Here is a 27,998-nt window from a genome sequence, read left to right on the forward strand (position 1 = left end):
AAAAACGGCCGTCACGCAGTCTGAGACCTCAAGCTGACGTTTTGTTTTGTCCCACCAACAAACCAAAGCCCAGATAATCTGAAAAGCAGCAAATGCTCCATTTCAGAAGCCAAAACTAGATAATATATGGCAAATGTGATGATTAAACAGTTATCAAAAGAGCGACTAATCAATTAATTGACTGATTGCAAATTAGTCACTATCTTTGGGCTTTTGACAGCAAAGCCGGCAATTCCAAGAGGTCTTGGGCTCCAGAAATAGGCATTTATCGCCATTTTCTGTTTGTTTAGACCAAACAATTGATCAATTAGGAGAGAAAATAATCCAAAGATCAATTGATAATGAAAATGATTGTTAGCAGCAGCCCTAAAGCAAAGTTCTTTTATCTCAGTTTGGTTCATTTAAAGGATTTTTTGTGTTTGTTGTTCAGTGTTTGTCAAGAAAAAGGCAAAAATCATGTGACCCCTTATATGAATCTAGGGACCCTCTGGGGTCTCGTGACCTCTAGGTTGGAAACCATTGGTATAGCGCATCCTGTAGTTACCATTAGCTTAGCTTGAATGTGAACGGTAAAGACGTAACAAAGCAGGACATTGCGTTTAAGTTAACATAATGAGCCAGCTACGGGAATCATGCAGCCTCTATTCGCTGCGTCCAACACGTGTGCTGACGCAGCCAACGACAAATACTAAAAAAAGGAGAGTCAGTGAACAGACTGAGAGGGCCAGGTTTTTCCACTCCATCAGCTGGCCGTGTGCATCGAGACGAGAGAATACAATATGCCGCACTTCCCCGCTCAAAAATCCGATCGCTCAACGAAATGTTTTTTCTGAGCAATTACACCGTGCTGCCATTATATCTGCTCAAATTTAATTGGATCTAGTGGAGTATACAATTGATCATTGGTTGTATCGCTCATGCTACAGGGGGCACGCAGAAAGAGAGGTATCCATCTGACATGCACGAGTGGACGATCCTTTTCACATCTGGGCCGAGCGTGACGTAAAGCTGTATGTTAATCCGGTGCCGACAAGCACTTTAAACTCAGTCAAACCCAGTTTTTCAGAGAGAGGCGACCGCTAAATATCATTTCTACCTCTGGAGATGAGGCAGTGCAGCCCTGTCAGACTGGCACCATGTGTTTCTGCAGGTTCGCTGCTGTCCTGGGGTTTGTTGGTCTGGTAATGGGCCCCTGGCTGCACCGACCGGCGTGTGTGTGTGTGTGTGTGTGCGTGTTTGGCGCGTGTGCGCTCTTGTGCCAGATAATGGGGCCTGCTGGTGGTCCGCGGAGGAGCCGTCTCTGGCTGTGCTGTGATGGGCAGCTCGGTACTTCGCTCCGGGCCTCCTCGCGCTCTCGCAAACAACACAGACGGGCGCGCGTGCACGCACCAAACCACACACACGCCCGAATGTGATTGACAGAGCATGCTGAGCGCCAAGCTGTCACTCACACTTTGGTTTCCAGAGTTGTTCTCTCTCTTTCCGCCTCACACACACACACACAGACCACACTAACACGCACAAACAGCCGCATTCTTGGTACTTGTCACATGTAAGGAGACATCGCGCCCGCAACAAAGCTGGAAGCTTAGCGCTGCTGCTTGTGACAAGCCCACAAAGAAGATAACAGTTAGCAGGAGACAAGCTTCGGTTCGCCGGCGCTTCAAAACAACTTTACCCTCATTAAGAGCTCTTTTGGCACTTCGCTAACCTTTCCCGGACCTCCGCTGCGTCTGGAGACTATTAACTAGCACGAGGCTCATTAACAATAAATGAGAGCTTGGAGAGAAAGCGAGAGTAATCAGTTTAACTGTAGATAAACATTAAAACACTTGAGGTAAAAAAACAAAACAAACTTGTTTTAACACATCTCAGCTGAGAGAAGGGAGCATTCAGTTTTCAGTCGAGGTCTCAGCATAATAAACACGGCTCAGTCTTTGAAGTTTCAATAAACTGACAGGTACACGTAGTGAGGTCGACTAAATCAATCTAGTGGTGCACATCCTTGGCAGGAAGTCCAGGTGACATCCACTCAGAGCTTGAACTGTCCACCAGGTGTACATTTCGCTAATGCGATGAATGCCCTCCAGCCAGTCTCGTTTTGGTTCCTCGCTCGGAAAGCGGCGTCATAAAAAGTACAAATTCAGCAGCAGCGGAGCAGTTAGCGGCTTCAGCGAGCAGTAATGCAAAGCTCCCGGGCCTGGGGCTGACACAGAGTAGGATAAAGACCCTGGAGCTGGCTGCTAAGATGCTAGCAGCGCAGGATAAAGGCCCCCTGAGGCTGTCGCCAAGCAAGGTCGGGCTGTCTCAGGGAAAAGAGACAGGGGGGGGGGGGGGGGGGGCGGGGGGGGACAGAGGACCAGACGGACAGAGGAAGTGAGTGACAGAGGCGGAACCAACCTTTTGCGGCGATCTGGACGCGGAGACGGGGGACTGCGACCTCATGTTTTTAGCCGAGGAGCCTGCTGACAACCGGACGAGAGGGAGAAGAAAAGAGGGCAAATTCAAATTAGAGGAGCGTTTTCTCCCATTCATCATGATGACACAGCATGAGTCATGCAAACATACACACACAGAGCTGAGAGGGCCAGTGGCTTAAAGCATCAATGAGTCAAATAAGCGCTGATGTTCTGCAGGTCCTTTAGGCTGCCTTAAGCTGTTTCTACATCCAACAGCTGTTACTGCTTTATGCAAGGAGGGCAGAAAAAAAGTGAGGCGGAGGGTGGGGGGGTGGGGTGGCAGTCCATCTGCTTATTACGCTGCTGGGCAGTACGATATATCAGAAAGCACTGGGGAATAAGTCAAGTCTGTTGCATCTGTAAGTAAATAAAACAGTTTGAGTTGATGGAGAAAATTGTTTAAATGCAATGACATGTATTTCTAAGGGGGGCCTGAAAGGGGGAAAAAAAAAACATGAATCCGGGAATTGACGGGAATTTCTGGAATACTGGAACATCCCAGAACATATCAGCATTTTAAGCCAGTTAGTAAAGGAAACGCTGTTGCGCTCATGTACGCATGTGGATGATATTAGGCAGCAGCAAGCCAGGAAACAGTCAGCTGGAGAGCCTCAGATGGGAAAATGTCATAGCAGGAGGAGGCGGAAGAAGTGCCGGGTGTCAAAAGTCGGAGCGGAAAATTAGTACCATTCCTCATTCCTCACTCGTCGGGATCGGACTGTTTACCTGAGTACGGTGGCCTAGGAGGTACTGGAGGGCATAGCAATTTGCCGACAGAGTCAGAGAAGGATGGAGCGCCCTCTTTGACACTGTCAAGGCTCCAGCTACTGGGCGTGGGTCTCACTTACAGCACACAGAAACATCACAAGTCACTCAGCAGGTTGTGGGAGCACACGAGACAACATGGAGAACAAAGATGGTGTGAAAACTGGAAACTAATTATGAATGATTGGTGTGTTGTCGTGTCCTCAGAACAGGGAAACTGGGGTTATACTGGTTTCACACCAGCCGTGTATACATTGACACAGCCTGGGATGAAGTGTATTTAAGAGCCTAAAGATGGATTTTCTCAGCTTCTTGATGATCAACACACTTTCTCCTGCTCAATTCAGTAGAATAGAACATTTTTTGTTATCTCATATGACTGATTTCTGTATTTTCCACACTTGCATGCACCAATCAGGATTAAGCAATATTTGAAGCAGAATCAGATGGCAGCAACTCTTAGAAATTAATAAACTTAATGAGCTTTGTTTTAAGGACTCTATTCTAGTCTTTGTCAAATATCTTGCTCTACATTTTTAATGGTTGCGTCTTCCTGGAATCCAGAGGCGTGTCTAAATCTTTCATGAGTGGCCGCTGTTGTGTTGGTACCTTTTGTCTTACTTCTTGTCCTGTCTTTCGTGCTCTTTTCAGAGGGACCGTCCATGATTTTATTCTGTAACTTCCTTCCCACAAACAGCAACATTTACTAACATTACTGGCAGAGACATGACGTTAAGGTCAAGCGGCGAAACAAACCTCTGAAGAAGCGACTTGTGGGCAGTGGAGGACATTTTTTATTTTTTAACCAATTGGGTGGCAGGGTCAGAGTTTGCATTAAACAATAATTACTTCATATTTCAATTTGTCCGCCTTTCAAATGAGTTTTCATTCACTGACAAGCATTTGAATGCATTTCATCGTGGTTTTTGTTTTCAATGCTACTATTTATTTAGTTTTAGTGTTGTTTTTATTGTGAGAAAATATCCATTGATAGAAAGAGGAAAGAAAAATAATCATTCTGGAATGCAACACTTGCATTTGGTGTGAAAACAGGCTAAAGACCTAAATATAGATTTCATATAAACCAGAATAAACTATAAATTGCAAATACTCTTCTCTTCACTGACACTATTTTTGCTAGACATCTCACACTGTTCCTGTTTAGTCTTCAGGTTTATAGGTCACATTCAATCAAACTTTAAGCTCCTGAAATAGCTACAGAAACGTCTGCACGTAGCTAGAAAGTACTTTAGTGAATTCCCCCAATGAAGGATTAATAAAGTACTTTCTAGCTACTTTGAGTGCAGACGTTTCTGTGAAACTAAAATGTAATCAGACACTAGAATTGAAATCGCAGTTCAGGGCCGCAGCTACTGACCAGACCTCAGGAGGCCGTTTCTCATTTCATTTCACTGCAAACTGGAGTCACTCTGTTTGCCATCTGGAGTTATAGTTTAAGATTAAAGGCAGGAGATGCGACAAACCACACTTTTCCACAATCACAGCTTTGGTGCAAATCCTGGCACCTTTTCGTCATCGTCGTATGCATAAAGGTGTCACGTCTCCATATTGCGGCAGTTCATCTACCTCTCGCTGCATTATTTACAGATCGCACTTAAATCGCACAGAAAGGTGCGTGTTTGTGTGTGAGTCACGAGGAAGCTATCGCATCCACACCCCTCGCTCTATTTTTAAGGTGTCTCGTCCGCAATCCTCCCTAATTATTTCACAGCTTTCGGAAAAGCAGCTCCTTTTTTTTTTCTGCCGGTGGAAGGAAATAAATTTCACATGTTCATTTTATAATCGGAGCTTTGCAGAAGTTCAGGAAAAAAAAAGCAATCTAACTGTTCTGTTTTTTTTAATTACACATGGGGGGTCAGCTTTCAGTCTCAATCCACTGGCATATTTTTTCCCTGAAAATGCAAGAAATATGCATTTCACCTAGACTATGCTGAGCAAAATGACAACCAGGGGGCTTAACTAATAGATATGCAGTCATACATATGAATGTCACACACGTCCATCAGCATCGCAGGGATAGTACCTGCCATTTCATTACTCTTTCAGGATGAGGGAAGATGAAATGCTGTGATCTAGACGGTGTGTCTGGTTACAAGTCGGAGGAAAATGGAGCCCAGCGCGCGTGCATGTGTGTGCGTGTGTGTGTCCAGAGGAGCTCCCTGAAGCAGCTGTGTGAAGACAGATGCCTCCAGTCACTCTATGATCAGCTGTCTCATACACACACACACACACACACACACACACATTGCATGTCTGGACAGATGACCGCGGCTATTACTTCAATGAGTCACGGAGAAGATGTTACTGTTGCGGCATTATTGCGCTCCACTGAAGAAAGCCTCTGTTAAGAAATTCTGCAGGAATTATGATTAATGGACACATGCCTGGACACTTAGACTAAAGGCTCTTTTAAATAACAATAAGTGCACAAAACAATAAAAATAATACTAAACACATATCTTAGTAAAGGTTTAATAAAAAGTGTCGACACATGCTGGCATTATTATTCTGCTGGAGGGGACCCCCTGCAGTGAGAGTGTATTTCCAGCAAAGGCTGTAAAATAATATGCAGAAGGTGGTGCTTTACCTTTGTCTGGCGCTGAGAGGTTGGGGTCACTCCTTGGTAAAGTGGTGTCACCTATCTGATGAGGAGGAGCTCTCTGCACGTAGAAGAAACAGTCCGAAATTACTGTCGAGCACACGCAGCGTGAAAGAGTGTATTTGAGATAACGCGGGTAAATGCCAGCTTTAACTTTCGATATTTGGTATTTGTAGGAGTGGATGAACACCATCTTCACAATTATGGGAATGGCTTTTTCTTACCCCGCTGCACTAATTACAGTAAATGACACAAGGGATCAATGTTCCTAATAATCAATACCCTATTAGCAGCTAATAGGGGGTCCTTCACTGCTGTCAGGTTGGAAATAATTATTAGGCCTCCCGTTATCTATTCATCTGTAGACTTGAAATGATTCTTTTGATTCGACACTAACAGGGTGAGCCGTGCCAGTACCACCGGCACTGACTAACAAATTAAAGAGCCTTGAAAAACAAACACAGGATTTTTCTGTCGCCGCGGCTTTGTCACCGAGTCTGTGGCGGCGTGGCGTGCTGCCCTTCAGCTGGAGAGGAAACTGCGATATCATGTTGTTCTCGTTGGCTGCTTGCTCTCATGGTAACATTAGCTTGCTTTCGTTATCAGAAAACGAGCCAAAGCTCGACTGTCTGACTTCAATGAAATATCGCTGTCGGTTGCTCTAAAAAAACGCAATTCTCAGCTCAAAGTGGCGTTGTGGAGGACAGAGGTCACCCCGTTTTGTACAATACAGAGGTGACCCTTGTTTTCTGCCCCAGTATACACCTTATGGGGGTAAAAAGCATCAAGGTACAGATATTCATCATTAACTAGCTGCTTATTAGCCTCCATACTAGTAGCATAGTGGCTATTTATTAGTCCTTATAAAACAATTATTTATACCCTAACTTGCAGAATAAGGCATTAATAAGTGCTTTATAATGACTAACAAAAAGCCAATATGCTACTAATATGTATACCTTAATATAAGTGTGATTGTATATTTTGTCTTATCCTCAATCACACACTTGGAAAACAGGTGGAGCAAAGCTATCCTGGCCAAAGAGAACACAACCATCGGAGAGAGACAAATAGCTGTTCCTCCTCCATCATCAAAAAAACAGCAGATATGTCCGTCTGCTTACAGTATGGAGCTGCAAAGTGGTGGAGGACGTGTTTTCCCCAATTTTGTATTTCTCATAGAAAAACAGGACTTTACCTGATAACGTTACAATCCTAAAAGTTTCGATTATTTCAGCTTCTCTGAGAAACCACATTTTCTCCATCTGTTTGGCAAAAGCCGTGAGCCGTGTTGCTATGAAGAAGAAGAGCTACAGTGAATTCAGACGGCTCCTTTGCTGCAGTTCGGATCACAATTGCTAAATGTGTTATCAGTTTCCTCAGCACTGTAATCTTTAGCTTCCACCCTCCGTGCTGGCTTGGTGATTGGATGTTTCTTGCATCTTGGAATTCATGATTAGCTTCTCCCGTTATGTCTTAATGCACACGGTGTTGTACCTTCAACTGTTTGTCAAAGAACCAGATGTTTTCTATCTGATGACTCAAGCTGGAGAGTTTCATGCCCGTAGAATCCAATGCTCCTCCTGGTCGTAACTCTATTGTGATTCTTTGGGTATGCTAATATGCTAAATGCCTCCATGACACTGCACATGGAATAATAACATTTAAATTTTAATTGGCAAACTGAATTTTTTTCCCCCAGTACCTCGTCTCACAGAGGGCTTTAGATACACGGCGTGTGCTTCTATTGCTGGCTTATCATTAGCCCAGTGAACAATCAGAGCCTCAGGAAACAATGTCTTCATGTGCCTTTTTTTTCCTCCAAAAACAAATCCAGAACTACTTATGTGAGATCAGCAGCACATTCTCAAACTCCCCTCGTACTAGCAGACATATTTCCTCATTGTTCAAGGTCAAAAGCTTATTTGTCTGTGTTCTATGTTTTTAGCCACTTTTTCTTTGCAAATATCCTTTTATTGAACTTGACAGGGCGACCTATAATCATATGTTAACATGCATGACAGCCGCATTGACTTGGTAGCTGGATCATTTAAATGGCTTTACTGTGCCATTCATTCTGGTTTTAGAACCCACTCCTTAGTGTACATGTAGATAAGTGTGTGTGTGTGTGTGTGTGTTAACCTGTGCAGGGTCCAGGGGGTTTGGGAAGATGGCGCTGACTGGTCTCTCTCGGGGAGACAGGCAGGCATTTTCTCTTGAATGCTTATGTTTCTCTGCCATCTGGGGTGAACCTGGAATGGTATAAGATGTTAGAGTGGTCTCACACACACAAACACACACACACACACGCCCGAGAGCATGCGCGACACATAAGGGACCAAATAGCAGCAAGGTGTTAGACTATTACCCACAAATACTGGCAATCAGGAAAGGCCAATCTCTCTTTGTCCCTCCAAGTCTCTCCACCATTCTTTCAGCCTCACTGGCTCCACAACATGATAAATGGCCTGCCCGCCTCCCCCCAAACCCCCCCCAACACACACATACACACACACACCTCACCTCCTCAGTTAGACTGGACAATCACACCAGACAGGGACACATGCAAAACCTTAACACAGAGACATATGTAGCGCTAACACAGATGTAGATCTGTAGATCTTGATCCATTAGCGTGTGTGATACCACTTGAAAGGCTATCATATGAGTATGAGATCGCCATCGCTGGCTCTCATTCAGATAACACACGAGCAATAATTCTCCCCAGGCTTTATGGGTAGACAGAGGCCACTTTTATAAGGGCGCCGCCCGCTGCCAGCAGCTTGCCAAAGGGGAGTGCATACGCTTCCATAAACGTCTTCATATATTCTTACTTTTTATGATGTGGATCAGGCAGGAACACGTTTGCACATTTGGACACGGCGAGATAAGAGAAGGCATTAGATATTCACACTCCACTGTAGAGGAGGCTTGGCCCGGGCTGGACTGGAGATTGTATTGAGGTCCAAGAGGGATAGTCCATAGAGCTGTAATCATCTCTTACTCTCTCTTGCATTTTCCCTCGCTCCATGTTTCTTTCAACAGCATTTGTCTCCACGTCTCAGCCCATTTCATTTTTCATCTTAGCTCATTTTGTATTCTCTCTATTTTTCAGTCTCAATCCTCTCTCCTAACTGCTCTCTCTCTCTTTTTTTTTTTTTTTTACCTCACCTCCCTCTCCTACGTGTATCCCAGGCTGTTGTCTAACCTCGCTAACCTCTCCAGACAGGATGCCGCGGCGGTTTGAGAGAACACCGTGTCACCGAAAGGTCAAAGGTGCGGTCCCCGTGTGCGGCGTGTCCAGCTGAACCTCTGTCTGCTTCCTCTGTGTGAGTCACTCTGGATTGAAGTATCGGCTAAAAGCCTACAGTGTATAGCATTATAAAATGAGTGCCGGTCTCACCTCTGGCACTGGAGGGGGCTGAGCTGGTGACATTGGGCGAGGCAGAATGGTTGGAGCTGAGGCTTGAGGTAGACGGACTGGGCTGCAGGTGGGATGACAAGAACAACAAATATATCATTATGATGATCGACAACATTACGAACATTAATTACCTCTTATATATGAAATACATCAGCTTACTTTGTGATACAGGATTGAGAAATTCACGACTTCACTTAAAGCCGCTATGCATCAATTTTTTATGTGATTATGGAGTGTTTTGCATTTTTCTGATTTTTCTTTGATGTTTCCACTGGGGGGGACATCAAAGTCGGATATGTTGTACTTTTGCTCTGTTCCAAAAAAGTGCTTTGTAAGAAGTACAAAATGACTGTGGCCCTAAGGACCTACCACATATGGACGTATGAAATTATTATTTTATTTCACAGATAAATAATGATTGAAGATAACTGAAGACACAGGCTCAAAATGCTACTTTACTGTTAATATGATATTTGCATTGTAGGCTTGATTTAAAGGAATAGTCTGAGATTTTGAGACATACATATTTGCTTTGTTTGTCTGTATGGTAAATATGAAGCCGTAGCCTGAAGCCACTTAGCTTAGCTTAGCATAGCATCAAAGCTGGGAAGAAACAGCTAGCCTGTCCAAAGGTAGCAACATCCACAGACCAGCACCTTTTAAAACTCACTAATTAACAATCTTGTCTGTTTAATCTGCACAAAAACCAAAGACTAACAACAAACATGTTGTGGTTTTACGGTGGCTCTGTGCTGGATTACTCTTGGCTGGGGGCAGCGACTTCCTGGAGTCCACACATGTTGCCTGGCAACCTCTCAGCGATGACAAGACCAAGCGAAACAGCTGCTGCTGATAGCTTCATATTTACTGGAAAGTCAAGTGGTTTGTGATCTTATCATCGAAGTCAAGAAGCTTATTTCCCGAAACGTCAAATTATTTCCGCTAAAAAAATTTCAAGTACTTCTGACAAAAATTCCTGGCACATACAAGAAATGTTCAAGAGCTTTCTCTTCTCTTGTGGCCTTCATCAGGATAACAAGAATGATATAATAACATATAAATAGCTTTTTTATTATCACTCGCTTTGACAATTATTATTGTATATTATTGTGTTATTCTGACAAGACTAAAAACTGTAATAATTTAAAAATAGAATACTGCATTATGGTTGTATGCCTGTGATGTCACAGTGAAGTTACTTTTGACACATTTGGATATAAAATGTCAGCATTTTGTAATTTTATTCAGACATTTGTCACCACCAAAATCTAATCAGTTCATCCTGGAGTGAAAGTGGACATTTGTGCCAAATTAGAGGAAATTCCCTCAAGGCGTTCCTGAGATACTGCATTCAGGACAACGGGACGGATGGACGGACAACCCGAGAAATTAATGCCTCGGCTAAAGTTCCCAAGTGCATATAACTAGAGTTTCACATAATGGATCTTAGTAGACTGTGGTCATAATTGTCAACATTTTATCTTTACATATACACACAGAGATGGTTGACAGATGAGACGAGATCTGTCTAGCCTTCCGTCACTGTGGTCATTAAACAAAAACCCCGTTGTTAAAATAAATCCACGGACAATCCATCACAAAGTCTGAAACTGACACCTTTAATGTGTGTGTCTGCAGCAGAATGGGGTTTAAAGGCTTAGTGCACTTCTGTTCTGGAACAATACTTGTCTTTTAGATCACCCTTCAGTGAATTGTACTTGATCTATAGAATAAAAGCTTCGATGCTCAAACGTAATATTGTAATAGGTTCAGTCAGACCCATGACAACAGCTTTTTTCTCCTCTTCCTGTTATTCCAGGCCTGCCAGGTGCCGCAGACAGCTTGCCAGGAGTTGTCGGCAGCTTCCTCAACTGGCAAAATCTTGTTTAGATTACTGCCCAACTCCAGCGAGCTCCCTGGACCGACCGCACAAAGCACCGTGTCCTTATTTGATATAATCACGACAATTTTCTTGACCAGACAAGGCAGCGAACGGAGAGGGCTGAAGAAAGGAAGGGTCACTGGAGAGGAGAGATGAGGGTGGAGTGGAGTGAGGCGGATTAAAAAGAATTGCAAGTGAAATCTGTAGGGAGCACGAGGGTAATGAACATGTTGGGATGTAGACTCTACTACCTCAAGAGCCTTTGTGGGAAGGCATAAGAGGTTTGTGTGCATGAGAGAGAGAGAGCGAGAGAGGTTACCTGCATGTTGAAGACTTCATCCGAGCTCTCAGACTGCCCTGTGATGTTACTGACTTCGTTGGAGGCCTGAGATGACAGAGAGGACGAGGAGTAGCGGTTCACCGCAGGGTAGCTGAGCGGTCTGAAGGTGAGAGAAACCCAGAGAGAGGTGGTCACGGTGGCTTTCGACAAAGGCAGGTTTTGGTGTTTTGTTTCGTTAGCGCTTGGAGGTTTTCACTCACCGGAAAATTCAGCATGAGCGCCGGCGAAAGGCGGGCAGGGAGGGAAGACGACAAACAGAGACAGAAAATGTCAGATTACGAGAAGTTAATCGATGCAGCGATCACAGCATTTCATCAAGCACTTGGCCACCAAAAGGCAAACGTTTCAAAGAAAGGTGAGAGAGCAAACACAACAGGCGATTTAAAGGAAGGTTAAAGCAGAAGCCGTTGCAAAAAATAAGTAAAATAAACAACACAGATGCAACCTGGTGTTGGCAAACAGAGAACAAGAAAGGAATCAAAACTCAAGAAGTTAAATGCAAAATGTCAGTGGGAGATAGAGGTGATGTGTGCGTCTGTGTCTTCCTGTGTGGCTGTGCCCCCTGGGATCGGACTGTCGAGGCAGAATGTCGCAGGTAGACAGAGTGGCAGGGTCAGTGAACGCATCAAAACACACACACACACACTCACACAGCCTGCCTGCTGGCCTGGCAGCAGCCACACAGAAATATCTCTGTGGGTGCCAGCCAGTCGCCCCCACCTATTGTATGCCCACACCGGTAAGGAACAGGAGGAAGGAGGGAGCAAAGGCACAGAGCGTGGTGTTTGAGGTGAGGTGGGGACACAGAAAAGTAAAAATAAGCAGGTAAGATGAAAAGAGAGAGACCTGCAGGGAAGGGCGGCACACCGACTGAAGTAAATTTCTTTTACAACAGAAATAAGGAAGGCGGAACAAAGAAAGGCTGCAGACACATCAACAACACATTCAATAGAATCCGAAAACTGAATCAGACAACATTAGACAAAAGGGGTCGTCACCTCCGCCTGGCGACCCCTCTGCCACCGTCGGGGCTGATGATGTTGGGCACGGAGTTCCGGCATGTTCGCGGGCTCCCGTTGGTGAAGTGCACTGGGCTCGCACGCACGTAAGCTGGAAACTCCTGGGGTGTTGAAGGTGGAGAAGAGGAAGTGCACGTGATTAACTGTTTCTCCGTGCCAGCGGGAGGTATGTAAAATAAAATACAAACAAATGCAGATAGAGGAAGTGTGTTTAATGAGGGGTGGCCTTCTTCTCGGAGGACTAACGGGGTCATTCACTCGGAAGTCTGAACACAGCGGTTGGTTTCTGTTCTTGTGCTTCCGTAAAGGACTTAAGGGGACTTAATGATTTGAAGAAAAAACATTAACACAAGTGGGATTGCTTTAATCTCCAGAATAGATTGCTCCGTCATTAACCAAAATAAGTTCTGTTTAACTTGATATTGGAATCCCTCATTAATTTACAAATGTGCAGCCTTTAAGATGTATTACCATGTGTTGTCTTCTGACCTACCTGTATGCCAAGACTGGACTTCATCAGATGAAACTGGTCCACTAACTTCTTGTGGAGAGGTCTCATGTCCTGGGGGACAAATTTCTCATGCACGGCGAGGCCGTACTCCAGAATGTGTGCCTGCAAAACACGAGCCGGTTAGCATCTCAACTGGCCAAATCTGACAAGTTCCAGATGTGCTTGGTTAAAACACATCTGCAGTTTGACACATTCACATTTAACCATCGATTAAGTTAAAGTAAGTAACTTTGCCAATTTTCAACCAGGTTTGTATCATCACAGTGTGTGCAGCACATGCACGTGAGCAATGTTAAACTTCCCTCATTTGCCAGTGACTGTTGCCGGCTACAGGGCTGCTGCTGGAACTATAGATTGTACTTCCGCATTTTTTTTACGTCCGCCTCCACAGAAAGTCGGATCGAGAGCTCATTAAACTCAGATCAAACTATCACCCACCGTGGGAGCGTTTGTGGCCCTGGGCGGTGCAGTGCATTCTGGTTGTTGCAGGGTCTTTTTTTTTTTTTTTTACCTTTATGAAAAAAGGGAATTCCACATCCCTTCTTCTGTTTTTCTCTGTCATGTAGCACCAATTTAAAAAACATTTGCATCTTTCTACTGCATAGAAAGCCCACTTTTATGAAAACAACATTTTTGCAATGGTGAAATACTTTTTTATCTATATGTTTGCAACATTTATTGCACCTCTTTACTCTTATTATCAGCAATTTTTAACTACTTTGTGAATATAGTGATTTACAGTGAATATCTGGAAATAAAACGGGTTATATTAGCAACACCAAGTTAAGCTCACCTGATAAAGGTACTGGAGCCGGACCCATTAATCGCCTGGGCAGATATAATGGCTGACATTAACTTATCAGACATATCGGTGTCAGTGTATTTGTTGACCTCAGTACAGAAATGCCATAAATATGTGTGACGTTATTTCAAACAGTATCAATAAGTTGTCAGTTTATCATTATCTGATCTTTTTTTCTCAGACACATATCAGGCTTAAAAATCAAGTATCAGGTTCAACTGCTGAACAAGTTGTTTTGCATTGAAAGAAGAGAGAGCCTGCCTATCCCCGCTGACATCTGACATTTGCTTTTTAAAAAGAGAAAAAGAATTTTTACTAAATTAAAACACATTATAAATAGGAGTGAAAACTGACAGGACAACTCAAGGTCCGCTTCCTCGCATGTTCTTACGAGTGTTTTGTCACATGCTGTTTCCGAGGTCTTTCCAAGGTTTCAGGCTTGTTTATCTCTTATTACGAACCTGTTCAAACATGAGCTCTCTCAGTCGCCCGATCTTCTCGCCGTCCTCAGGGTGATTCATAATGTAGTCCTTCACGAAAAAGGCCTGCGTGGAGACAAAATGCAGAACATCTGTTATGCACACACCGGGAGCTGCGGCAGTAGGCTTTCTGCACTGCAGAGTTACCTGAATCCCCGCTGGGCTGACACACTGAATTAGCGTCCGCACGTTTTTGTTGAATCCTTAAAAAACATTCACAAACAAACCGAGCAAACAACCAAGCAGAGAAAACTAACATGCAGCTCAAATGGGGTGTAACACTCCCGTCTGTGTTTCTGTGTAGTGATATTAATATCAAGTTCAGGGATGAGAATAAAAGAACGCGCCGACTTAAAATAGTGAAAGAAAACCACTCAGCCAAATGGATGTTAGTGGAATCAAAGAATTGATTTTAGTTTGATTTAGGGGCCAATGTGGTCTCAGATTTAAAAGCTTTTTTTTTCAAATTGCATTTGTTCGTGTCACTGCTTCCTGTTATAGATCATGTTAGAAACATCACACTTCTTGATTGTGGCTCACAGACTGAGCTTTCTATACGCTTTCTTTCTTTTTACTTCAAAAAAAAAAAAAGAAAGAAACCTCAAAGGAGGAACAGATAAGATGAAAAAAGCCCCGGTCCGCTTTGAATGATGCATACATTAAAGTGCCAGTTCCTCGCTGTTTACAATGCCATCAACACTTGTGATGTGTCTACAGATTATGGTTAATCCGTTTCAATCTGCATCAGAGTACACAAAGAGGAGAGAGACAGCGAGCCGATGAAAGACCCGGCTCATAATCTGCTTTCAAATCTGCCACGGAGGGAGACGTGCACACACACACACACACACACACACACAAACACACACACACACACTCACACAAAAAGGGGGACTGAGAGGTAAAGGGGGAGTTCACAAAAAAGATCAGCATGCTGCCTCTCCCAAGGACACAGCTGTTTATCTCCAAAGAGACAGAGCAAGACGACAGTCAAAGAGGGAAGATGCTCAATGCTGCTTCAGACATGTCACACATATAAACACCAGCATCCTCAACAAAACAAGGAATTTTTTTCCTCCAGACAAACAACCTCAGATGGCAAGACAGCATACATGAGTATGCATTGTACATGATATCACCTTCCTTGATTATTAACCATGCAACATAGAGGTGGGAGAAATTGAAAGTATTTTATTGCATAAACGTTATGCAGTTATGTAGTCAATGTAATGTAAAGTACATACAGTGCCAAGGTAGTCATTCTAAAGAGAGAAGTGCTGCCTTCAGCAGGAAATTCCAACCAAGGACCGGCGGAAGGAGCAGTGAAAAATAATCAATAATCTTCAGCGAATGATGGAAATTCCTCGTCGGGCAGCAGGGAGTGAGGCCTCGCCATGGAGTGGCTCAGTTAATCATTAGAAAAGTCCAATTAGAGATGGAACGCTGAGGGGAGGGGAAATAAATCAGACAGCATTCCCCCTCTAGGCCTTCAACTCAAACTAAAGCAATAAATCTGAATATTAATAATGACAATTTCTCCTTCATTTGTAGCGAAGCAAACCTCCACAGCTGTCAATCGGCATTACAACAGGAAATTAATAGATTTATGGCACGTTCCGCGGTGTGCCGCATGCAATATTCTGCTAAGAAAAATGAGCGTCGACAGCAGCAGAAACAGCCCCATCTGTGTCCACCTCATGCAAAATAACTGAAATATGTGTCACTTTGGACCATATAGGATATGAAAATAAAAATTTTAAATGAGGGAAGAAAGCGATCGATTTTTACCCAGAGAAACACGATTTAACATTTATTTATCAGAGAAAGGCATACAAGCAAGGTGTTGCTCTTTACGTAGATTGGAAGCTGAGAATCATTCCACATGCTATCCTGCTTCAAACAACATAATGGCAGTGAGCGCGGAAAGCACTTCAGCGACCCTTGCCTCCGTGACTCTATCAAGTATCCTACAAGCCTTAATAGGCCACCTCTACACAGAGGCACGCTCTTCTGCACAAGCCCAACATACACTCACAAACACACACATGCGGTCTGTGCCCGCACACGTGCATGCACGAGCGGGAAAATGCACCCCCACATACGCGCTCCCAGTGGAGAAGGGTGGTTGCTATGCGACACAGAGCAAGTCGCAGAGTCCACTCAGTTTGTCGAGGGTAAAGGAACGTTTTCTTGAGTGGATTTGTGGACGTCTTTTTCTTCAGCTGTGCTCCACCTGGTTAACACATTGTGCTGAGCTGCTGTACTGCAGCTGTCTGCTACGTGGGAGATTTGGAGAAGCATTAGATTCAAATGTTTGCCAGTGGGATTGACCCCCGTGTTTCAGTTTTTCTCGACCAATCGGTGTGTCTGTCTATTACTGCTTCAGTGTATGATATAGCAGCTGTATAAACACTCCCATCTCATTCATTCAGCTATTATTAGCCATCCATCTCTTCATAATCCTTCCTCCCACTCCTCTTTCTGCCATTTCGTGACCTGACCCTTTCTCTCCCGACATCCATCCATCCACTGGCCGAACCCCCCATTCATCCACCCGTTCCTACATCCCCCTTCCATCTCCTTTTCTCGCTTCCACCCCCTCTTGCTCTCCACTCATCCATCTATTCCATCATTCTATATCAGTCAAACCTTCGCTCAGCCATTCATGCATCCATCCAACCATCCATCTGCTCATGGGCTCCTCCTTCCGCAAAACGCTGCCTGTCCATACATCTCTCCACTAAAACCCACCTTCATGCATCATTAGGCAATCCATATGTCAGCGCTCCTCAGCACTGCCTCTGTCTCTAAAACCCTCCAACCTTATCCTCCATCTATCCATCCATACCTCTTGGTAGCGGGCCAGCCCCCCGTTGACAGCGGCGTCGATGACCCCGTTGAGGCACATGGTGAGGGGGTTGATGTTCTGCATCTGCCGGCTCTGACACCGGGTGATCAATGTGCGCAGTTGTAAGTTCTTGTTCTCAATCACCTCGATGGCGTTCTCCAGCGGGCTAACCTCCACCTGTGAAGGGGGAGGTGGTGAGCAAATGCTTTAAGGGGCAAATTCTTCTGCAGCTATTAATGGAGCATTCTTAGTCTGAGAGCTAGAAGGCAATACCCCCTCTCTGTTCGGGCTTGGAAACGACAAATTTATATAAGAAAGACTGCATTACAAACAAAAGATGCTACTGAGGTGCATTATGGGAAGTGAAGGCTCCATCCTTTTTGGACCATTCTTCAAGCTGTTACCTAACAATGACTTATTTACACATTCAGCAAAATTACAGTCATGTTCCTGCCATTTGATGTACATTTCAGTCCAAGATTCACTCTCCTTTTAGCTCCTTTTTTGGTCTCCACCATCTCCTGAGGGAAATATGTGGCTAGTTATTAGCTACTAAATGTGCCAATGTGTTCAACAGCTAGTTGCTAACTTTGTCTGGCTTAAATATGGTATCAGGCAGGTAGTGTACCGTGGATCTTTAGAGCTTCTTCACTGAAAAGTGCTGCCTGCTGCATCGGGAAACTAAGTTGATGAGTGCAGCCTGAACCAAAACAGTGAAGCTGCAAGTCGTAAAAACCACAACAATGAGCCAAAAGATGCTAAAATGCTGAACAGTACTTATAGGAACGGCATAACTTGGTGATTATTACACTACCAGCGACACCTTTCAGATAAACGTTGCAATTTGTCCCATTAAAATAATCTTTACGGCATCTTTAATTCTAAGGCATGCACTGTATTATTGCAACCTAACAAACAATTAGTATATGGTCACTTTTGCGTATACTCATGGATACATAAAAAATGTTTTTCCCTTCATCGTGCAGTTCTTTTCCTCTTTCTTTTTCTTCCTCTGTCTCACACAAAGCTTAATCCTCCTGCTAATAGAGCTTTTGCCAGGTCTATATTTTATATGCTATTGCACTGCATAGCCATCATAGAACAACACTGGGCTCACAATCCACAATTTCACACCACGCTCAGCAGCTCTGTGCTAAAGAATATGCGCTTAGACCAACAGAGACAGACACTGTGTTATGTTTTGCATACACTGGACAAAACAGCATTTAAAATCCTCCCACTCCCCAGAGATCTGAATGGGAACATCCAAGACGGAAAGCTTTTGAGGGGATTTATGTGTAACAGTGTAGCAACGGACTTGTATTAAATATGATAGTGATTCCAGGCGAAAAACACAGAATAAGCGCTGCAAAAATATTTCCCGATACAAGTTGATTTTTGGCATGATATCTACCCAATCCAGCGGTTTAAATAAAATGTGTCCAATAGCCCCAAACACATGACCTAGGTCATCATCGCTGTTCAATGTAATGACTCGGATCAATACTTGGGTATTGGCTGCAGCACTAATATTGCAACCTGCTAAATGTAAGCGCATTACAGTGTCCCCTGTGTGACATGACTGTGTGTTTTAGTTATCTTCATGGTCATTTCGGCACACTCACCAGCTCTCTCTTGTCCACCTCAAACCAGCGGGAGATGCCTGGAAGACTCTGGACCAGAGTCAGGGTCGTCCTCTCCACCCAGAGGCTCTGCATTAACACACGACACATGTGTGAGCATGAGCTGATTGCGATACACATTTGAAAAAAAAAAATCCATAGCTACTTATGCCTGATGCACACACGTGCTCCATCTCTGGCAGAGCGCACACAATTTAATTACAGACATGTAGTTTGAGGAAAACATGTTGAGTACACCTACTGCCAAACACCAACTTGTAGGTGTAGGTCAGGTGTCATATCTTATATCTCATACCATCATTCATGTTGCACCACTTACCCTGTCAGCCAGCATGCTTGTCAATACGCCAACATCTCACAAGGTCATTCTGAGAGCAAACTATGGAAACTCTAGCATCCACTGCGGCTATAAACATAATAGATTCACGCTACAGTGGATTTTATGTGCTGTATTTTTAATATCAACTCATAATTTAGCTTGGCAAAAAATTTTAACTCAAGGTCCACTTCCTCGTGTTTTCTGGAGCTTTATTTTGTCTTTTGTTCTCACGCTCCTGTCTCCAAGGTCAGGATTTAGTTCTGACTTAAAATCTAAGCAAAAGTAAGAGTCTCTCTGAGGCTGTAATTAGCCACATCGGTGCTCTGAGCTAAATGCTAATATCAGCGTGCTAACATGCTCACAGTAACAACGCCAACATGCAGATTTTAAGCAGGTATAAAGTTGGCCTTGTTTACATGCTAGTTTGGGATTTTAGCATGCTGATATTTGCTAATTCCACACAGAAATAAGTACAGCTTTGCAAGTTTTGCAAGCATGTAGTCATTTTCTGGAACATTATGATGTCACAATATTTTTGGTCCCAGTGCAGAGATTTAGTTTTCTGCTGGGCTCACTGCACAGCCAGGTGACACCAAGGTGCTGCTGCTGCACAGCTTCATTTATTTCAAGCTTAGTTTAGAAGCCGGTGTCTTGCTCAAGGACACTCCAGCAGAGCAGATGAGTGCTGACATGCAGTATCGATCCATTGTCCTCAGGTTGAATAAGGGTCTTCCGACTCACTACACAACCCTGTTCCCCTATATTGATTTTCTGCTGTTTAAGGCCAAGAAACCCACCTGAATGTCTCTTTAAAAAAAAAACACGTATTACAGTTTAAGAGCAGGAAGTTGAAAGGAAAATCTGGCAAATCTAAAAGTCTTGACCTTTCTGCAAACTGTTTTTTTTTCTGCAGATAGGAACCTCTTTGTTGATTTTTTCTTCACTAGTTTATTATGACTGATCAGACCACATCCTGGCTGCTGGATGCTCTTGAGAACATGCAAAAGTTTATTATAAACATTATTCCCCCTGAGGGGGCCAGGGATATCGAGCTCTGATGAAAATGCATGATTAAATTTAGCCAAATAGCTTCGATGGAACAGAGATGAAATGACTGCATGAACCTTGTGCATGAGTGTGTTAATACTGAATATTTATGAGCCTAATATGAGCGTCTGTGTGATGTGTGTGTGTGTGTTTAGAGCGCATACAGCACATGCATATTGAGTGATACAGGATGATTAAAATGTGTGCTACACACAGACTAATACTTGCGCGGAGTAGAAAAAGAAGCTGTTTCACATCAGCCATCAGTAAAAATTGCTAATGATCAGAAATATATCTTTTTAAATTCTGAGAGATTCAAAGAAGAAATTTTTTTTTCCCCCTCTGCAGAAGTGAAACACGAATGAAATTAGATAAATGCAGAGAAATGTGCATCACACTGCCCTCTCAGTGTGTGTGTGGTGCACATGCGTCTACTTCTTTGGCTTCATGTGTCAGAGGCTGCCTGTCATCATCAGCCGTCTTTCTAGTGAATTTATCTTTCTTTCCTGCGTACCTTGAACTCATTCTCCTTGTCTTTGGTGCCCTTGTGAAAGGGCCGGTCGTATCTGAACCTCCAGATGTGATTGAACTTGTAGAAGCTTTTGATGTTGTCAGGCACTCCGTCTCTCTGCAGCACATCCTGACTCTCTGGGATGGGGGTTACAGCATAGATCTGCAGGTCTGAAAGCACCGGAAGTTAAGGAAAGCTCCAGAGAGCGTGACAATAGAAAGCGCCGCACATTAAAACAGACAGGAATTCTTCAGTGACCTGAAAGAACACGGAAACTCGCGGGTAGGCTCACATAAGACAAGGACACACATAGGCGGGGGTTTACTGGACAGTAAAGTGTGTGTTTGAGGAAAATACATCTCTCCTGCAATATCTTTTGTTTCATGCCAGTGACCACACACGTTTATTTACATCCACATGGAAACAATACCCTGCCAAGGATATATTAATAGGGAGCAAAATAATACCTGGACCTACACCACAGATGCCTCGTGATACTACACATGAAGGAAACAAATGGTCCCAAAATCTGCTATTTCCTGGTTTCTTAACAACCAATAATTGCTAATTAAGAACCCCACATATACAGACAATCCCAAAAGGACAAACACATCACACGTCATTCACACACAATCAGTGCACTGACGCCACAAAAGAAGAGCACAGAAACAGAAGAACTGAGCAGTGGAAAAAAAAAGACACGACTTGTCACTGTGAGCGGTGGAGGAGGACAGAGAGGCAGGAAGTGACTTGCAAATGCGTATTTGCAACAAGGATGTACAGAGGGCTGAGTAATCTGAGAGAGAGAAGCCATTGATTAGCGTCTTATGAAAACAACGAAGCGGCGTGCTAATTCATGCAGACGAATGCTTTCCTGCCCAGCAGGGGATGCACACACAGGCAAACACATTACATGCATACAGAAAAAGAAAAAAAAAAAGGGACGATTGGATAGCTTTCAGGAAATACACAGTACTTGACATATTTAATGACATATATAAAAGTAAGAATAAGAGAAAACTGGTTTTAAAATCATACTTCCTAAAGAAACATTCAACAAATAAGGTCAGACTAACACAGGAGGAAGAATGTGGGCTTGTCATTTCAAAGGAAGGCTGACTGAATATTTGCTCTCCACCCGTTCGGGTCTTCGGAGAGAATTCTGCTGGCGGAATTTGATTAAATGTTTTATAACCTCCACGTTATGTCGTGCACAGACAGGTGAGATGGGAAGGCGTCGACAGCTCAGCCATCCGGTCATATCGGCAGGAAGCAATACAAGCAAGACAGAACATTTTTGGCGCCGGCGCTGACAGCTCTTTGTCTACAGTCTGTTTGGGCGATATCTCAGCTCATTTATCGGTGCAAGACAAATATCTATTGAAGATACTATTAGCAGGCCGAACCTCCAACAAAGACTCACTGGATGAATATTGCGACTAATGTTCAAAGTATGGAGAGGGAGACTTCTGCGCCACATCTATGGGTTGATACATTCCTGCAATACTGGGAAAAAGCTTGTGTTTGTGACCCAAGAGGTGATTACTGACATGTATTTCCATCAGTATACATGTTGTGTCTATGCACACGCGTCAAACTGTGTGTTCCAGTGTGTTTTGTTGTATTTGTTGTACAACTTAAACATCTCTGTCCTCTTTCTTTTAGTGCCTTTGTGTCATTATGTCACTAAGTCTCTGCGTCTCTCTCCCTCTATATAGGCCAACAGTTGTCCCATACATTCGTGTGAATAATTAAAAGGCTCCCATATTGTGCGGCTTCGTTTGAACACACTGCCTGGAGATGAACGGTACAGCGGGTGGGTGACTTGGTTTGGTTTGTGTGCGGGTGTAGGTAGGCGGAGAATGAGAGCCTCACTGAAGTTCGGGCTCAGAAGTCACGTCCATGTTCAAACGCTGCTGCGTCACATGAGCAGAGCTGCACCACCGCACGAAAATGCACACTGTAGCAATTAATGTTCAAAACCTTGAACTGCAGTCGTGGCCGGCAAATTTGTTAATGTGTTTTTCATAACAATGGCGGTCTAACTCAGAAATAAGAAAGCTTATGTAAATTACTGTATTATTATATATGTCATAACCCTTCTTAAAGTCATGTTTAGTATCATAAGATACATCCTGTTGGATAAACCTCTTTTCTGCAGAAATCAAAAGGCAGCCTGGCAGACTAAACCCAGGTTAAAAAAAGTCCTTAAGGAACCTAAGGTTAAAGCTTATTGCTGTGAGAGCATTGAAATATTGAGGCAACCCAGACGACTGTAGTATCAACATTTTTATCACTTTAGAGCTTCTCTCGTCTGAGTACAGCGAGCAAGTGGACTAGAGAGATTTCAGTGGGTAAATGCACTGAAACTTTATAATTGAAAAAAAAAAAAAACAGTCTGCCCCCAGTGGAAATTTGTCTCTTCGGTTTGTGTTTAAGCAGACGTATAATCATCGTGAGTCTGATGTACTTTCTTGTATGACAAGCTGCACACTGCACATAATATGCAATACAGTATGTGCACTTTCCTGTGAATGGGCCTTTGATAATGACAAGACAAAGTGTGGGAGAGAAAGGGGGAGGCATGGAGCCTCATTACAGGTAATTGTGTGTATGTAAACACAAAGAAGGTGTGTTTGTGCGCCTCTGGGTATGTGTGCACATATTTATGTACACTGTGATGCTTTTATGCATTTCCCACAAATGTGTCCGTGTGGCAAATGCACTGCTTAGCATGGATGCATGTGTCCACGCTTGTGCGAGTGCATTTTGTATGTTCCTCTAGCCAAGGATACACTGTGCATCTGCCTGGTATATGGTCTGGTCTGGCTGGTTGACGTGCTGCATGGCGATGGCGTGGGGGAACTCGTTAAGCATCCGCTGCTGGAAAGCCTCCAGCCTCTCGTAGTCATGGCCGCGGCACACAAACTCCTTATTCTGCAGAGGGTGGGGGGGTGAGCAGAAGACAGCGTGGGGTTAGCTTGACATCTAGTGGTCGCAGACTGCAACTGCAGCCTCTATGCAGACCCCACCAAGGACGAGGCCTGTTACATCATTAAATGGCATTGAATAAGAGTTGCTGAATGTCACCTCACACTGGAGGAGTCTTATATAAGAAAAGTTAATTCTTTCTGCAGGTCTTTTTCTTTTTTAAAGAGGGCAAAAGTATTATTCTGTTTGACTTAATATTCATGACACAGAGGGAATGAGGAGATTTCTTTACCCGTAAGAAGAAAGGGAACTTCTTTCCATAGAAACCCACTCTAAAGAATTCGGGTTCTAGTCTTTGCTGGTCCATGATCTTGTCGTAGAGAGAGGCTTCCATCATCTAGGAATGGAAATAAAGGACAATACTGAATATAAACCAACCTTATTTGTGTGCAACAAATAAGGGATTTGAAGGGACTGAAAGTGTAGTTATTTTAAAAACAGATTGATTACTAAGTGCTTGGTGAGAGCAGGATTTGAACTGAAAATCTGTCTTCAGGAAGTGTCTCTTTTGCTTTTTCTATTGTGAACAACTCACCCTCATCTTGCTCAAGTTCCTGTAGTCGTAGTAAGACTCATATTGGTCAGCCAGCTCTCTGCACAGGATGATGCCATTCTCCCAACACTGAGGAAATAAAAACACGTATTAATCTTCATGAGTCCTGCCTCAAAACACAGTGGAAGCAAAAATCAGGGACCCTCATGCCTGTTCATTTAGACTAGTACATGAAAAGAAAGCTTAATAAAACTGAGTCACTCGCTCTGCACTAGTGCTGCTAAGCTGCATGTCCCCCACTGGGTGGCACTGGTGAGTCAACAATGCAAAGAGTCAAATATAACCCCTTCATGCAGGTACACGCAGCACCCAGCCATCTTGCTAATTAAATGAAAAGCTTTCCTTTCCTGCTGCCTTCCAATCCCTGCGCGGCAGCACTGGCAGATGGCATAGCTCATGAATGTGAAGGAAAATTGGACTATGAGTAACGAGGGGAGCAGTTTTAATGATTCCGCAGAGCGATGTTATTTCATCAGGGATGCTGAAGTTTCTTTTTTTTTCCGTGTGTGTAATTTTGGAGGGTTTCCATGATGCCACTTTTCTCTGCGAGTGCACAGCATGATGGCAAAGGTAGTTAGGATAAAGAGGCAGAATCGGTAGAGAGGAGTAGCGGGAGGAAGAAGGGGAAATGTGCATCCTGGAAAGTGTGGAAGCTACTTTTCAAATGCCGCTGCATCCCGAATCAGCTGCTTAAGCTGCCAATCTCAGTGTTTAACTGAGGCCTAAAACCAGCACAGCGATGCAAGTCACGCTCCACCTGTCAGTCTTGCCGTCATCATCTCCCACAATATCTCTTAAAGCAATGGTGTAGGATATTGTGGGACGATACGGAGCCTGCTTTAATTACAGCCGCCAGCGATTCTTCTGATTAAATGGGGGAAGTGCTGACGCCTGGAGCCGCTGCCACAGTTCACAAAGAGTAGAAATTAAATGTCTGACCGCGAGTGACATGTACTTTTGTTGTTCCATACAGAGATTTCATTTCGTGCAAATCATGTCACCACTACAACAAGCGGGGAACTCCACTTCTCTCATCCTCCGTCCTGCTGCTGCTGCATTTCAGCAGAGCATTAATGGTTCATGAATCTGTTGATGTTTATCAGGTTAGGATCTGTGTATTTATTCCTTCTAAATGAAGCATTTATAATGTGGCTGCGCTTCTTTCTCAACGCCAGGTATGAATTAGTTACATTTCAGAATATGCATGAGAAGCTGGCATGCTGCTCTGTGTTAGCGCGGCAGAAAGCACTCTGAATTAGACTGGAACATGCTGCTGCCTCCACAGTAGCGTGGCAGATTCACTGGCCTTGGCTGTGTTAAGAAACCACGTGTCCTGCTGGTTCTGGAGCTCATATGTCCAGTGTTTCTCCAGGTTAGTGTCACTAAAAACAGATTATTTGATTCATTTTTTTGCACGCAAAATTGAGATCCAGGAGGCAGCAGCTTGACATTTTGTCATGATGTTTCTTTACATAAAGGCAATGGAAGATTTTAGCTTCTTAATGTAGAAAGTAATGTAGAGGAAGGAAGAATGCGGGGCTCACCTTCCCCCTGTCGAAGTTCTGGACGATAGTGAGATGCAGATACTCTTTTCTTTGCCACTCGCTCTGCATGGGGTAGTTGAGGAACTCTCTAAGGGGCCTGTCGGACCATTCCAATAACTCATCGTACAGCAGCAGGGTGTACGATGCCTCTGTGACACACACACGCAGACGGCAGATGACATACATGTTAAAGCAGCAGTAAGTAAGACAATATGACTCATGGGAGCAGTTCAGAACAACGCATTCGGTAGCAAATCAGTGGCGTAAGGGTAAAAACATTTTCATGCACCTGCACTGTAATGTATCCCCCTCACACACTCACACAGACTGCATGTTAGGGTCATTCCTTTAGGCGTACCTGTGTAGTTTTGTGCTTTCAGGTGCAGGTCGTACAGTTTGTGAATGTAGCGGATGTACATCTCCTCTTTGTTCAGCTCAGTTTTGTAGAAGTTCTGACAGGAGCAGCGGGTGGTTCGGTGATGAATGACGACAAAAAGAATCACGAGAGAGAGAGGCGGGGGGGTTATGAAAATTAAAGACAGAGTCGGGGATGCAAATGAGGACAAAATTTAAAAGTGACAGCAGATTGTTCTGAGGTAGAAGAGCAACAATATATTTCAGCAGTGACTTCTGATCCATCTGCCTACACTCACAGGTGCTCTTACAGATGGCTGCAGTTACATAAGGGAGACCTTGTAGGCAGAAGGACTGACAACAGAGGAAAAAATGAAAGAAAACGCTGATTTGTTCTGTCTACGAGCGAAGGAGATGAAAGACACTTTATAATGTTAAGCGTGAATTTGTATTTTCACACCATTAATCAGAGAGACTAATTATGTGTCTTACAAAATCCACAAGTATTAAAAAAAGCAATAAAATTATGCGTAAGAGCCTGAATCGAAGAAAATAGCAACATATTTAGATTTTTGGGTAATTCTTTATCAACAAAAGGATGAAAACTTCATGGATTCAGTAGAATATAAAACATGAATTACGTTACTATATTCTGTTCTCTTTAGCACACATGAGGATTGCTCTCAGAGTTTAAGAAGGTAAGGACCTACTGAAGAGACTTAAACCCTCATTACAAAGTCTTCAACATTATGCAAATATTAAAGGAATACTTTGATATTTTGGGGAACACACTCAATCTCTTTCTTGCCAAGACTTCAATAAGATTGATACTACTCTTATGCTTGTGTAAAATATGAAGCTTAGCATAGCATAAACAGTGGAAGCAGGGCTAAAGTAGCTCTGATCAAAGACCAAAAAAACATATGAAGCTTGTCAATCTGTTCAGCTATTTTGAAGTAAAATGTGTTAAAATGATAGGTTGTGGTTTCACAGGGGATTATGAGCTAAAAACCTGATAAAACATGCTAATAAGTTAGCTTCAGAGGCACTGGGAGAGAGATTTCTTTACCCTTGCATGGAGCTAGGCTAAGTCCAGGCTAACTAGCAGCTGCAGCTTCAGATTCAGCGTACTGATGACATGCAACATGCTGAGCTTTGTTAAGGTCGATGCACTCATTGAGTCAATATTAAACAGCCAAAGTCTGACATCAGTTACTAGTGATTCTAAAAGCTTTTGCGATTTTAAACAACGCACACTTCAGACTCCTGGACTAACCGCTACTCACCAGTAAACTGACAGTACATCCAATCTTTTTCCCATCCACTTCTCCCAGCTTCATACAGTCCCTGCGACAGAAACATGATTAAGATAAGTGCCGACAGGAAGAAAAAAAAAAAAAGATTTCTGAACATAATTCAAACTTAAAAAGCATGTATGCCTGCTTTCAGAGTGTGTGTGTGTGTGTGTGTGTGTGTGCGCGCACTCTCACCTGTAGTCGAGCAGTCTCTCCATTAAGCGAGTGACGGTAGCGATCAGAGAGATCCCACTCTCCCTCCAGGTCTCTCTCTCAATCTTCTTCAGCAGGCTGGAGGACAAAGTGGAGAGACGTAAAGACCAAAGGAGACAAGAGGTAAAAGAGAGCAAATGGGAGAGGAGCGGTGGAGGTGGGGAGGAGGGGGGGAGAAGAAATTACTGCAAAAGAAAGGGAGGCGAAGCACAGAGGAAATCAATCTCAGTCACACCAGTGTCACCTATGCTTGTTGGCCTGCCTGTGGGAGTTAACAAAATAAAACACCCAAGGTGGCTTAAATAAAAAAAGAAAAATCACAATAACTGAACTAAAAAGATTTTTAGAATTGATTTTAAAATTGATTATCCCAACTTGG

At 43.6% G+C, this 27,998-nt stretch overlaps 1 protein-coding gene across 1 annotated transcript in view; it reads right to left on the minus strand.

The window, feature by feature from the left end:
- Window positions 1-27,998, minus strand: part of dock4b (dedicator of cytokinesis 4b) — a 112,068-nt gene that overhangs the window by 2,566 nt on the left and 81,504 nt on the right. Inside the window, exons 33-51 of the mRNA XM_041963654.1 lie at window positions 27,602-27,697; window positions 27,398-27,458; window positions 26,116-26,209; window positions 25,758-25,906; window positions 24,196-24,282; window positions 23,893-23,997; window positions 23,465-23,606; window positions 20,673-20,839; window positions 18,775-18,861; window positions 17,150-17,326; window positions 14,284-14,367; window positions 13,003-13,122; window positions 12,489-12,610; window positions 11,470-11,581; window positions 9,248-9,329; window positions 7,987-8,096; window positions 5,833-5,905; window positions 3,186-3,302; window positions 2,401-2,462 (exon numbers count right to left, since the gene is read on the minus strand). Coding sequence (XP_041819588.1) covers window positions 2,401-2,462; window positions 3,186-3,302; window positions 5,833-5,905; window positions 7,987-8,096; window positions 9,248-9,329; window positions 11,470-11,581; window positions 12,489-12,610; window positions 13,003-13,122; window positions 14,284-14,367; window positions 17,150-17,326; window positions 18,775-18,861; window positions 20,673-20,839; window positions 23,465-23,606; window positions 23,893-23,997; window positions 24,196-24,282; window positions 25,758-25,906; window positions 26,116-26,209; window positions 27,398-27,458; window positions 27,602-27,697 — 2,047 coding nt within the window. The remainder of the gene's footprint in view (window positions 1-2,400; window positions 2,463-3,185; window positions 3,303-5,832; window positions 5,906-7,986; window positions 8,097-9,247; window positions 9,330-11,469; window positions 11,582-12,488; window positions 12,611-13,002; window positions 13,123-14,283; window positions 14,368-17,149; window positions 17,327-18,774; window positions 18,862-20,672; window positions 20,840-23,464; window positions 23,607-23,892; window positions 23,998-24,195; window positions 24,283-25,757; window positions 25,907-26,115; window positions 26,210-27,397; window positions 27,459-27,601; window positions 27,698-27,998) is intronic.

This window comes from Chelmon rostratus, chromosome 22, assembly GCF_017976325.1.
Source record: "Chelmon rostratus isolate fCheRos1 chromosome 22, fCheRos1.pri, whole genome shotgun sequence".
NCBI lineage: Eukaryota > Metazoa > Chordata > Actinopteri > Chaetodontiformes > Chaetodontidae > Chelmon > Chelmon rostratus.